Genomic DNA, 14,268 nt, shown 5'->3' with positions numbered 1-14,268 from the left:
TTGGAAAAAAGCACTAGTAGAAAAAGAGCCTTTCGTTCGGAGCTGCCTGGAGTATTAGAGTATTAGTCCAGTTCCAGTTCGTGCTTGAATCTCGGACTAAGAGCATCTCCAACAGGCTCGGCAAAAGGTGCCTGCGCTAAATAAACTGCCGATTTGGCGCGCGGGGGAGCCCGCGCGAACCTCCAGCGGGCGCGCGAAAACGCCGCGTGCGCTTTTGCGCCATCCTGCGCGCCAAACTTGCAGCGTCGATTGCCCGTGCACTATAAGAAGCCACACACGCGCACCCAACCGTCTGGAAGCTTCACATCCCCGCGTGTCGTTTCGCCGTGCCCACCTCGCTCCGCCTCGCGACGAGATGCCACCCTGCCGCCGCTCGACCTCCGGCTACCGCGCGTGGCCGAGCGGCACATTCTACGCTGAGATCCGCAGCGGCGGCGAGCGCGTCGGACTCGGGACGTTCGAGACGGCGCACGAGGCGGCGTGCACCTACGTCGCGGTCGCCTGGCGCCTCGGCCGCTCCCGCCGGACGATGAACTTCCACGATGTGTGGACGCGGAAGCAGGCGGAAGCGCTCGCGCCGCCGACTCCGGTCATCACACGCGAGCAGTAGCAGCGCGAGCTCGAGCAGCGGCTCGTCATCGCGGAGCGCGACGAGCGCCTGATGACCCACAAGTATAGGGGATCGCAACAGTCTTCGCGGGAAGTAAAACCCAATTTATTGATTCGACACAAGGGGAGACAAAGAATACTTGAAAGTCTTAACAGCGGAGTTGTAAATTCAGCTGCACTGAAAGCAGAGACTTGCTCGCAAGAGTTTATCGGTAGTAACAGTTTTATAACGATATGCTTGATAGTGAAATAACAGCAGCAGTGTAACAGAGACAGCAGTAGTGATTATAGTAAACAGCAGGATTAAAATACTGTAGACACAGGGATGGATGACGGGCGTTGCATGGATGAGAGAAACTCATGTAACAATCAAAGCAGGGCATTTGCAGATAATAATAAAACGGTGTCCAAGTACTAAGCAATCCATAGGCATGTGTTCCGTATATAGTTGTACGTGCTCGCAATGAGAAACTTGCACAACATCTTTTGTCCTACCAGCCGGTGGCAGCCGGGCCTCTAGGGAATCTACTGGATATTAAGGTATTTAATAAAGTACCGGAGCAAAGCATTAACATTCTGTGAACACATGTGATCCTCACATCACCGCCTTCCCCTCCGGTTGTCCCGATTTCTGTCACTTCAGGGCCTCGGGTTCCGGACAGCGATATGTGTATACAACTTGCAGGTAAGATCTGTAGGGATTCGTTGCATAGAAAACAAAAAAATTCCTACCGCGAGAACGCAATCCAAGCCAAGATGCAATCTAGAAGATGGGAGCAACGAGGGGATGAACGAGACTAACCCTTGAAGATTTCCAAAGCCTATAAGAGTAGGCTCTTATTGCTGCGGTAGACGATCACTTGCCGCTTCCAAAAGCGCGTAGAAGATCTTGATCACGGTGCCACGATCGGGCAGCACCTCCGTACTCGGTGACATAGGCATCCCAAATGGGCCTGCCAAATATAGTACCCGGGGTTTAACTGAAGGCCCACTACCCGAAGAACAAGAAGGTTCGAGAGCCCAAGATGTATTTAAGGAAAAGATAGAATTGTAATAGGAAGTGTTATTTGTAATCTGGCGGGATGAGTTAGAAACCGTCCCGGACTCTGTAAACTTGTATAGCACAAATCCCTCGGCTCCACCTCCTATATAAAGGGGGAGTCGAGGAACGAAGAATCAATCGAATCTACTGTCAACACAACCCTAATTTTCATAATCGTCGAGTACTTTTCGCCTGAACCTTCGAGATCTACTTGCCCTCTACTTCTAACTAAACCCTAGCCTACAATCCATAGGCATTGACAAGTCGATACCTTGTCAATTGGCGCCGTCTGTGGGAACTAGAGGCGTAAGGATCTGATCTCGATGGCACGTTCAAGATCTTCGACATCGTCGACCGCAAGCAACACAATGGACCGAGGTAAACAGATCGCTGCTAGTCTTGTCGATTTTGTTCCTCACCCATCCTCCCGTTTGGATGCATATGCGTATCTGGCGGAGCCCATGGAGATGACGTTCGGGAAGTTTCACTTCCACGTCAAAAAAGAAGGATCGTACCGTGTCGAGGTTCCGATTTCGTCGGGATCGTTGGACGTCGATTCCAATTTTTCAAGCTATACATCATCAACCGAGTCAGGAGAAGAGGAAACCTCGGCGACACGCTACGTCAGCACCAGAGCAAGAGAGAAACTTGCCAAGATCTTCAACGACATGTCGTTTGAGTCATCTGCGGACTCATATATAAGCGATGGCTCAAGCGATGTCGACAGTTACGACTTCATCGACAAATCTCTCACAGTGGGCAAGGTCTTCATCAATCTCAACGATGATGTCACCAAACCCAACGTAGATCTGAGTACAAAGTATCATCAGATTTACGCCATTGAAGATCAAGAGGAGACATCTGAGGCTTTCGATAGTCTGGGAAATCCATACGTCGATCCCTCCAATCTGCGACAAGGCCTGGGCAACAAATACGTCGGGCCAGAGCCACGAGATAGAGTTCAACTTTCACAAGCCGCGTGGGACAGAGCCACGAGAGCTATGAACGGTACAGAACCAATGGCTACCACGGCCACAACAGAGGAATTACAAGCATATCAATATAGGCTCGCACGAGCTGCCAGGGAATTAGAAAAACAGACAGCTGAGTTGAACAGGAGAAAGGAGGCAGCCTCTGCATCCAGCAGGAGAAGGGCAGATCTAAGCCGACAATCTAGAACTACAGGCGATAGCCATCGGGAGGCGCGGAACAGAGCAAGATCAAGGCTGCAACACATACCCGAAGCAGAGAGAGAACACTTGGTCCAAAACCTCGACATGTCCTTTATGTCGATAGATACAAGAGGAAACATCATCCCTAAGACACCAGAGGCTGGGTATATGGCGACACATGCTTTTATCCTTGCATCCAAACCACCTCCAGGTGATCCAAGGGAAACATTGTACAATATGGCGGTCGCAGGAGTTGGAGCTATGGGGACAGCGTTTGTATCAACGCCTCCCGAAGGAGCGGCAAGGCAAAATAGTCCACGACCCGCAGCAGCAACAACGGCAGTACCTGAAGGGCCAAGTGGAGCAAGAGACATAGCAGCACAAGCAAGAGTCGATAGAGCGCGGCAGAGCAGAAGGGATCATCGGCAATCCCCAGAACTTAACGACGAAGATATGTGTGGCTTACCATGCTTCACAAGGAGAGTCCGAAAAACTCGAGTCCCCTCAGGATTCAAGTTACCCGATAACTTCAAGAAGTTCGACGGCCTTCAAGATCCAGAGGATTGGCTAGTCGACTATCTGGAGACGGTGAAGCTGACAGGAGGAACTAGGGCAACAGCCATGCAAAGCATCCAGGTGCACTTGAGTGGAGCCGCACGATCGTGGATAAAGAAACTCGCTCCAGGATCCATCGACAGCTGGGAAAGCTTCGAGGACGTGTTCATCAAGAACTTCAGATCCACATGCAAAAAACCCGCGTCGTTAGAGGAGTTGAGAGCGTGTCGACAAAAGCCAGATGAGTCAATGAGAAAATATATCCAGAGGTGGAATATCATCAAAAACTCGGCAGAAAATATATCTGACGAGAGAGCAATAGATGCGTTTGTCGCAGGAGTCAGGCGTGGAGATTTTGTCGAAGACTTGGGAAGGACCAATCCAAAGACAGTATCCGCGTTAATGGAGATAGCAAATAAATGGGCAGATGGAGAAGACGCTGTTCACAACAAACGACACAGGTCGCCAGAAGAGGACCGCAGTCGAAATTATCAACCAAGGCGACGGTGTCCTCGGCAGTACCAGAATTATGACGCTCCAGGACAAATTTCAGCAGGTTTTCGAACAAACACAGGAGGAAACAACAGAGATGATTATCAGAGAAGCAGTGAGCAGCGAGGTGACAATAGGGATGATTCTCGCAACAACAGACAAAATAGCGGGCCTAGGTTCCCAAGGCCTTTCGTGTCCCCTGAAGAGATGATGAACGGGCCGTGTCAGATGCATTTTTTCATCGACAACAACGGTAAAAGACAGTCAGGGCACTTGCAGAAAGACTGTCGAAATTTCCAAGCAATGCTAAGGCATGCAGAAAACGTTAATGCTCGAGCAGCACAGAGAAATCCTCGAGAACCCAGAAGCGAGGTTCACCTACCACCACCTCCCGCGATTACAGACGACAATCGACACCAGCTCAGAATAGCGGCAGCACCACCACCACCACCTTACGTTGACCCCAACTCTCATGGGGCAGTGTCGATGATTCAGAAGGCAAGACCGTCAAATAGAGCCCAGAAAGTAATTTCACGACAAGTGTTCATGGCAGAGAAAATGCCTCCACCAACTGTCGAATACCTTAATTGGTCAGGGCAAGATATTGGGTTCACCATAGCAGATCATCCGCAACAAGTTCCTCGACCAGGGCAGTCAGCACTTATACTACCAGCAGTTATTGCAGGGTTTGATGTCTCTCGAGTGTTCATAGATGGCGGCAGCAGCTTAAACCTCATGTATGCAGACACACTGAGGAAGATGAACATATCCTTGGCAAACTTGAAACCAACAGACACAAGGTTCCACGGCATCACACCGGAGAAGCCAAATTATCCATTGGGAAAAATCAACCTCGACGTTCAGTTTGGAACCCGAGAGAATTATAGAATCGAGAGGCTGGAATTTGAAGTCGTGGATTTTCCGTCGCAGTACCACGCATTGTTAGGACGACCAGCATATGCTAGATTTATGGCAGTACCACATTACACATACCTGTTGTGGAGATTGCCCGGACCGAAGGGACCAATCACAGTCAAAGGAAGTTTCGCCCTAGCCGATAAGTGCGACAAGGATTTTCATCGACTGTCAGAAACTTTCGGGATGCAAGCGGAGTATTTGGCGTCAAAAAGCATGACCGACTACGACGTGCTGCCAGACGTTGGAAGGCCAAATAAGGAGTCTACTTTCAATACAGAGAAAAATTCTAAGGAGGTGAAGATTCACCCGACAGACCCGAAAAAGACGACATCCATTGCAACAAATATGGATATCGCATAGGAAAGCGCGCTCGTCAAGTTCCTCCGTGAGAACTGGAAAATCTTCGCATGGTGTCCAGCTGACATGCCAGGAGTACCCAGGGAACTTGCCGAGCACCACTTAAACTTGGATCCACTAGCAAAACCAATCAAACAACCTTTGCGGCGTTTTTCGGAACCAAACCGCAAGGCCATGCTATCAGAAATAAATCGACTTGAGGAAGCTGGTTTTATCAGAGAAATATCTACAGAAGCCACATGGGTAGCTAACCCAGTGATGGTGCCAAAGAAACACACGACAGTCCTTCGCATGTGCGTCGACTTTACGTGTCTCAATAAACATTGTCCTAAGGATCACTTTCCCCTCCCAAGGATCGATCAAATCATCGATTCCACGGCAGGCTGTGAACGTCTTTCCTTTTTGGACGCGTACTCTGGTTACAACCAGATCAGATTAAAAGAAGATGATGAAGCCAAAACAGCGTTTATTACACCTTACGGCGTGTTCTGCTACAAGACAATGCCCTTTGGTCTAAAAAACGCGGGAGCAACATATCAGAGAATGATGCAGAAGTGTTTAGCGACACAGATCGGGAAAAACGTGCAAGTATACATCGATGATGTCGTTATAACATCAAAAAAGGGGGCAACGCTGATCGAGGATCTCAAAGAAACTTTTGACAACCTCGACAAATTCTGCCTGAAGTTGAACCCGACGAAGTGCTCTTTTGGCGTCCCAGCAGGGGAACTTCTGGGGTTCCTAGTTTCAGCAAGAGGGATTGAAGCAAATCCCGACAAAATACAAGCTATAGTAACAATGAGGAAGCCAACAAAGTTGAAAGAGATCTGACAGCTAACTGGGCGAGTCGCAGCATTGAGCAGATTCGTCGCCAGGCTAGGAGAAAAAGCGTTACCATTTTACGCTTTGATAAAGCAGGGAGATAAATTCCAATGGAACGAAGAGGCCGATAGAGCTTTCGAGGATTTGAAACGCAAAATTTCGACACCACCAATTTTGGTGGCGCCAAAGGAAAAGGAACCTCTCCTGCTGTATATTGCAGCCACACCTCAAGTGGTTAGCACAGTCCTAGTAGTCGAAAGAGAAGAAGAAGGCAAAATCCATGGAGTACAGAGGCCAGTATACTTCGTGAGCGAAGTTCTGTCGCCCTCAAAACAAAGGTACCCTCAGTACCAGAAGCTAGCATATGGAGTGTTCACGACAGCACGAAAATTGCGCCACTATTTTTCGGCACACCCGATCATAGTGGTCAATGAAGCTCCCTTGTCAAATATACTGAATAACCCAGAAGCTACGGGTCGTGTCTCCCTTTGGGGAATAGAACTTTCCCCTCGGGACATCACGTATGAAAAAAGAAAAGCAATAAAGTCGCAAATACTGCCAGACTTCATCGCAGAATGGATGGAGTTGCAAAATACAGGACCTCCAGATTTATCGAGAACTTGGACCATGAACTTTGATGGGTCCAAGAGACTAGAAGGAGCTGGCGCAGGAGTAATACTCATATCACCTGAAGGCGACAAATTGAAGTACATCCTCCGGATGACGTTCCCTAACGCATCTAACAATGAAGCAGAATATGAGGCTCTCATACACGGGATGAAGATGGCGAAGGCCTGCGGTGCAACTCGACTAAAAATCTTTGGCGACTCACAGTTGGTGGCACAGCAAGTTATGAACCAATGTGATGCAGTCAATGATAGCATGATGGCATACAAGGAGGTGTACAACGAGCTCGAGAAGTTGTTTGATGGATGCGAAGTAAATCATATTAGTAGATTGAGCAACGACGAAGCCGACGTTCTTGCAAACATCGGGTCGCAGTGCCTTGCGGTCCCGCCAGGTGTATTCTGGGAAGAGATAACAGAGAGGTCCACCAAGTCGACAAAAACAAAAAAGAAGGAGAAGAACCCCTCGGGGGCTACCAAGGAAGAGCAAGAAGAAGAAGAAGAAGAACAGGACCTGGTCATGATGATACAAATACCATGGATGCAGACGTTTATATCATACATCCTCAGGAAAGAAATACCCGACGATCCAGTTGAGGCAAGGCGAGTAATTCGACGCTCCAAAGCTTTCACGGTAGTCAAAGGGGAACTATACAAGCGGAGTATTTCAGGCGTCCTGCAAAGGTGTGTCACACCCGAAGAAGGAAGAATAATTCTGAAAGATGTACACGAAGGAATCTGTGGCCACCACGCAAGTAGTCGAGCTATCGCAGCCAAGGTTTTTCGGGCAGGATTCTACTGGTTGACAGCAATCGAGGACGCCAAGGACATAGTGAGAACTTGCGACGTGTGTCAAAGGTTTGCCGCAAAACCTCACTCTCCCGCAGCAGAGCTAGCACCAATACCACTGTCATGGCCCTTTGCTCAATGGGGACTTGATATGGTGGGCAAGTTACACAAATCTTGGCCAGGAGGAAAGGAGTACATGCTAGTAGCTGTCGACAAATTTACAAAGTGGATAGAAGCGAAGCCGATAAATTCACCAGACGGAGCATCTGCAGTACAATTCGTAAAAAGGCCTCGTCTTCAGATTTGGAGTGCCCCATAGTATCGTCACAGACAACGGCAGTAACTTCACATCCCAGGAATTCAAAGACTATTGCGAAGAGGTGGGCATCAAGCTGAACTTTGCGTCAGTTGCACATCCTCAAACCAATGGGCAAGTCGAGAAAGCCAATGGAATCATCTGCAATGGCATCAAGAAGCGCTTGTTAGGACCACTGGAAAAAGCACGACATACCTGGCCAGAAGAATTACCAAGCGTGTTGTGGAGCATCCGAACAACACCAAACACAGCAACACAGGAAACTCCGTTTTTTCTGGTTCATGGAGCAGAGGCAGTACTACCAATCGAGATAGAGCACAACTCTCCACGTGTCATTGAATATGATGAAGAAATGTCGAGAAGAGCGCTCGAAGATGACATCGACGCACTTGATGAAGCTCGAGATGAAGTATTATCTCGGGTAACCAAATATCAACAGGACCTGAAGAATTACCACAGTCGACGTTTGCGACCGAGGTCTTTTCAGGTGGGAGACCTAGTTCTCCGGCTCACGCAAAAAAGCCATGAAAAACTCGAGTCACCATGGCTTGGTCCTTACATCGTCACAGAAGTAATCGGAGGAGGAGCATACAGAATAAAGGACAAGAAGACAGGGGTGGAGGAGCAAAACCCCTGGAACGTGGCACAGCTTAGGCGTTTCTACGCCTAAGTATCAAAAATATAGTCCTCCTTTGTAAAGCTACAATGTACTGAAACGCCCGCGAGTTTTCAGACGCACTCTTTTCCTTTTTCGGGGCACCGAGTGGGGCCGGGAAAGGTTTTTAATGAGGCGGGCTCGCGGTGCTGCAATATAATAAAGATAGTGGAATTATATATCTTTTCTCGACAGGGTCAGGGGTTTTTCCCCTAAATGATACAATATAGATATAAACATAGTGTCGACAAACGAAAAAGAAGCATCTCGCCTTGGTAAAAATACCTCGCCAAAATAAAAAGAGATACAGACAAAATAGTGATCAACAAAAGGCTCGGGGGCTTGCACCCACTAAAAATAGTACACAGTGTATATTATTTTGCCTTGGGACAACCTCGCATTATAATAAGCAACAATATAGCAATCAAAACGCCCGGGGGCTTGGCGACAAAAAAACAATACAGTGACTTTACAATATAGATCATATACACGGGACATAAACTCTGGACAAGTTCATCTTCAAGGATTTCCCAAGATATTGTCTATGGTCAAGCGCTCATTGTTTACAGTGCGAGTGCTGTGCTCAGCATAGCTACCCTTCACGAAGAATTCGGAATCTAACCGAAGAAGTTCATCCATCATATCTTCAGCAACAGGAGTAACAATGTCATCATATTTGCCGAAGTTCCTTCTTCGCTTCGACATCTTCTCCAAACACTTTGGAACAATTTGCTCCATGTCTAACTTCGGGCAGCAGATTTTTATCATGATCATCGCAAATCTTGCGCCAGCTGCCAGCTGGGCTCGTACAAAGCCATGAATACGAGGAGCATCTCGAAATTTGTCCATCAACGCAGGAAGGGTCTCTGGCATCTTATTGCGAGGAAACATGGTACCATAAACTAGGGACAAAGTCCTTGTACAGAAGTCAAGATACTCGCGAACCTGAAGCGCGCGATCTTGAAACCTCACGATTTGACGAGTCCGTTCAGGCGTGCCCCAAAAAGACGACCCATGTTCACGCGCAAGCCGAAGAAGAACATTGGAACGAGCTTCGACACGTTCATCTTCAGTAGCAGCATCCAAAAAAGCACCTATTGTTTCTTACAACAGGTCAGTACGTAATAAGGAGGCAAGCAGCAAAGGAAAAGAAGCACGACAAAGATAAATGAAACATACCCGCCATATCCAAGCTAGCATCCATTAGCAGCTGGAGCATAGAATCTTCCCGAGACGCAGCTGCAGCAGCTTCAGCAACAGCAGAGTCCTTTTCAGCAATGGCAGTTTGAGCTTGTTGGAGTGCAATTTTTTCTTTTTCAGAAGATTCTCGGGATTGTTCCATTAGCTTAAGCGATTGTTTCCTCGTGGACTGAAGCTGCTGTCGAAGTTCATCCAGTTCTTGCGACACGATATCGTCGACAGGTGCAGTATCAGCAAAAGCTCTCCTCGCACGAGAAGAAGGCGACACATTGGAAGGAGCGGAAGTTGGAGTATAGTTATCAAATATCAACTGAAATTTAGACAAGACAACATCAAATGACAGATAGAGTTTTTCATTAATTTCTTGGAATAATTACAAGGGCACTACAGTAGAGCTAAGGAAATGAGTGTCGCCAAACAACTACTTTGGCAACAAAAGCAAAAGAAACAGAAAAAGAAACAAGGAGGCATGCAATTAGACCTCCGGCCTCGAGGAGCTAGGAGTCGAAGCTGGCTTGATCCCCAGATACGCCAAGATCTTCTTCGTGTTGGGCTTGGCTGCCTTGATCAGCGACCTCCATCTCGACTGCTCTATCTGACTGGTGTCGCCAACCTTCATCCAATCAAGCGTCTGTTGGCTGTTAGCAACCAGGGCAACAGTACTCTCGACAGCAACCTTCATATTCTCCTGACGCATCTTCAATCCCAGGTCTTCCGACGAATTGAAAAGCTTGGCAAGGGCAAGGAAAGTCGAAGGTTCCTCTTTCTTCGGGAAGAAGTAGGGGAACAACGCCGACAAACTTGCACTGGCATTGGCCACGCCTTCACGAATTTCGCGCCCATGGAACTCCAGAAGAGAAAGTGCATCAAGGAGAGGGTCATTGACGGGATTCTCCAGATCAAAATCTTGGTTTGTTTGGGCTGCCACACGAGACAAACCATTAGTCAAAAACCAAGAAACAGGAAGTACAATAGAAGGGGTTGATGATATTACTCAGCGTACGTCGACTTTGCGACTTCAAACGCTTGATGATCTCTTGTTCACGCACAGTTTGTGCAGTTTTCTGCTCATCTAAGGCAGATTCGGCATCTTTGAGCCTTCTCTGCAGCTCCTCGACACTAGCAGCTTTCACCTTGGCTTCATCAACCTCGGCCTTGGCTTTGCTAGCAGCAAGTTCAGCTTTCTTGCGAGCCGCCTCACTTTGCTCGAGTTTTTGAGCAAGTGCGTCGACACGTTCGTTGGCCTCTGAAAGTTTTTCTGTCGAGATATGAAAAAGAAAGAAAAGAAAGATCAAAAAATAGCGACAAGCAACAGGAATAGAAAGTCAAAGAAAAATAGCAAGTATAAAAGTCGTTACCTTCGGCTCTGGCGGCATATTCACGGTACCCAACAAATTGGGACCCGATCCGAAGAAGCTCTTTGATCATTGGCTGTTCAAAGGTAAGTACATCAAAAGAAACATCGGCATGAAAAAGAGAAAAGGTGTGAAAAAACAAAATAAGGAAAATATAGATGTCGACAAACTTACATCATCTAAGAGCAGAGTCGACGAACTGCCCAACTGAGGGGCAGGATCAACAATCTTTTCAACCCGTGCCCTTTTTGGTGAAGGGGCACGGGGGCTCGAAGGAGGAGTAGATGTATCAACATTTTGTTGAGGAGGCGACGATTCCTCCCCTTCAACTGGTTTTTCTGAAATAACTAAAGTATGTGACGTGCTCGTTCGAGCAGCCACATCTAAAGTTGGTGTTTCTTCATCATCACTGTGACAAAATAGTGGCAGCATAAAAAGCAAGGCAAAATAAAATTCTTCAAATAGAAAAGGAAAAGAGCAAGGAACCTACGAGCTGATGATACTCTCGATGTATGGATCATAAGCTGCTTTTCGAGGTGCAGGAGCAGTTTCTTCGGGTTTCGAGGTCCCGGAATCTTCGGCATTGCTCCTTTTCCTTTTGCTCTTCGGAGAAACAGCAGGAGGAGGAGATTGTGCTGATGTTGTACCTTCAGAGGCAGCATCCTTCTCAGTAGATCCCGCAGATTTTCGAGAATCTGCGGGTTCATTCACAAAAGAGGGGGTCTCCTGGTTGTCATCATCGACAACGGCTCTTTCTTCGACCTCTCCATCCTCAGGAAGAGGAGGAAGGGAAGCCATAGTAGGATGATTCTACAAGGAAATAGTGACAAAAGAGAATAAGTGAGATACCACTGCAATAAGATACAAGGAACAGTTCAGAACAAGATAGAAATTCGAGAAGACAAAATACCTCGGGAAGAGGATTGGAAGCACTGTATGGTTCCACTCGACAGGAGGAGGGAATAGGATCCTTCTTGCCTAATCGAGAAATTCTTCGAACCAATTTTTCCAGGTCCTTTACAGAAAGATCACTGGAGATTCTGTTGGCGTCATTTTCACCAGAATACGTCCAAAGGGGATTTTTGCGAGCCTGAAGAGGCTGCACTCTAATCCTAAGGAAGTAGGCAGTAATTTGAACACCAGATAGCTCTTTGCCTCGAGTGTTTTGAAGATGACGGATACGAGCCATGAGCGCCTCTGTCGCCTTTTTCTCTTCTTCAGAAGCTTCGGCATCCCAGGAACGGCGACGCTGAATCCTGGCACTTCCGTCAAAAGGAACTATGTTGTGCTCCACAGAATTGGCGCTTTCTTCGTGAATGTAGAGCCACTTTTTGCGCCATCCTTGGACAGAGTCAGGAAATTTGACGTCGAAATAGTCGACATCAGTACGAACACAGATTACAACGCCACCTATGTTATAAGTGACGTTGTGGGAGCCATTACGACGGAGGCAGAAAATTCGTTTCCAAAGAATCCAATTAGGAGTGATTCCAAGGAAGCACTCGCAAAGCGTGATGAAAATAGAAATGTGAAGGATGGAATTGGGAGTCAACTGGTGTAGTTGAATCCCATAAACGAAAAGAAGGCCGCGGAGGAAATCATGGATTGGGGTCGAAAGGCCGCGGATTAGATGATCAACAAAACTAACCCGGTACTCCATTGGAGGCTTGGGGTAGCTTTCTTCGCTGGGGAAGCGGATGGCGTCCTCCTTCTTCATGAGGCCAAGCCTCTTCAGCATGTTGGTGTCTTGGTTGGAGATTTTGGATCTCTCCCACTCAAGATCCTCGGCAGCCATCTTGGATTCCGGAGTGCTGTGGCGAGTGAGTCGCGTGCGCGGTGGCATCAACGGCAATGGGCAGAGTAAGGTCTGTGAGTGCGGAAGCTTGGAGAGATTCGGGCGCAGGAGAAGTTTTGCGAAGGGGAACAGATGAGCGGCGCAAGCGAGGGGATGAACGGAGGTTGAAGAAAGGTTTATATAAGAATCGGGTGAAGCAGCGTGCCGTTGGATGGAGAAATCGTGTGGTGAGAATAGATCTTCTAGAAACAAGGGTAAAAAGGTATTTTTACTGAGATAGGCGTTACCGTACGTGCGCCAGAAAAAGTGGAGGACGTGTGTCCCCCACTTGCACGACGTGTCAACGTGGTGGGAGCAATGGACCCACAGGGCAGAAAAATCACGACTACTCGTCAAGGATGAAGTAAATTTGATTAAGGGAAGAATGTCGACAAGAAAAATAAAAAGAAGATTGGCGACAGCAAGAATTATTCAATACTTCGGGAGCTTTTGATCAAAAACAAGTTTCTGCCCAAACGCTCGGGGGCTACTTTGAAGAAATAGAAAATTTCGAGTGTGACAATATAGAAATGGCGAGAGCCTATGATCAAATACAAGCATTTGTTCATAGCCTCGGGGGCTATTCCCATCGGGAGCGCTGGTCGCGCACCCGATAGAAACAAAATATCGAGAAGAATTATAAATATAGCGACAAAGGATACTAATCTGTGGAGCCTACACCCAAGCACAAGTTCTTGGCTGTAGCCTCGGGGGCTACTCCCATCGGGAACGCTGTTCGCGTGCCCGATGAAATTTTCGAAGTAAATATATTTCGAGTTACACAGATAACTCTACATATACTCCCATCGGGAAGACAAAATAAGTCATCAAATATGACTCAAGAAAATGTGCTATTCCAGCAGCCGAAAAGCACTCGACAATATATTCTCAGAACGCCAAAGTTGCGATCAATTTCTGAATGCCGCAAATTTGCGAAGGTAAGACCCCAGATCCGTTCTGCTGGGCGTGGCATCGCCAAAGACTGCGCTCTGCTACTTTTATCCGTATCAACAGATGCGAAGAAAAATCCTAACGGACGCGTTAGGTACCCGATAAATTTGACTGGGACTCGACAGAATGGTAAGACCTTAAGCGGCACCTGTCGAAGTTTACACCAGTATCCCGAGATCATGTCCAGGGACGTGATCTTGAAGTAGGTTTTTGCGGATTGCCACTAGAGCAGTTAACTAGTACCTGATCCGTCAGATGAACTAGCCCCAACTACCAGTATCCCTGTACAATATAGAATTTTATGTGAAGAAATATAAAAAAGTTAAAGCTTTCGAGAAAAAATAAACAGTGGAGATTTTCCTTAACTCTACGATTCAAGCAAAATCTCGGGGGCTACTGACATAGGCATCCCAAATGGGCCTGCCAAATATAGTACCCGGGGTTTAACTGAAGGCCCACTACCCGAAGAACAAGAAGGTTCGAGAGCCCAAGATGTATTTAAGGAAAAGATAGAATTGTAATAGGAAGTGTTATTTGTAATCTGGCGGGATGAGTTAGAAACCGTCCCGGACTCT

General features: G+C 47.4%; 1 protein-coding gene across 1 annotated transcript; it reads right to left on the bottom strand.

Moving 5' to 3' along the window:
- Positions 1-9,467: 9,467 nt before the first annotated feature.
- LOC127335023 (uncharacterized) lies at positions 9,468-13,350 on the bottom strand. The gene is made up of 7 exons (XM_071825603.1): positions 11,819-13,350; positions 11,399-11,718; positions 11,083-11,317; positions 10,912-10,984; positions 10,557-10,811; positions 10,154-10,474; positions 9,468-9,664 (listed from the first exon to the last, which is right to left on the bottom strand). Exons 1-7 carry the CDS (start codon positions 12,749-12,751, stop codon positions 9,468-9,470), a joined length of 2,334 nt encoding a protein of 777 aa, XP_071681704.1. The 5' UTR covers positions 12,752-13,350.
- Positions 13,351-14,268: the final 918 nt, after the last annotated feature.

Source organism: Lolium perenne, chromosome 2, assembly GCF_019359855.2.
Source record: "Lolium perenne isolate Kyuss_39 chromosome 2, Kyuss_2.0, whole genome shotgun sequence".
Lineage (NCBI taxonomy): Eukaryota > Viridiplantae > Streptophyta > Magnoliopsida > Poales > Poaceae > Lolium > Lolium perenne.
The sequence above is the reverse complement of the archived record's forward strand: the minus strand, read 5'-3'. Positions and strand labels throughout refer to the sequence as shown.

Excerpts from the sequence above, each read along its gene's own strand:
- LOC127335023 (XM_071825603.1), bottom strand. The coding sequence starts at position 12,751 with ATGCCACCGCGCACGCGACTCACTCGCCACAGCACTCCGGAATCCAAG. Across the intron at positions 10,985-11,082 it reads CGACTCTGCTCTTAGATGAT|CCAATGATCAAAGAGCTTCT; the intron begins GTAAGTTTGTCG and ends ACCTTTGAACAG. Across the intron at positions 9,665-10,153 it reads GATGAAGGTTGGCGACACCA|AAAAAATTGCACTCCAACAA; the intron begins GTCAGATAGAGC and ends CTTCTGAAAAAG.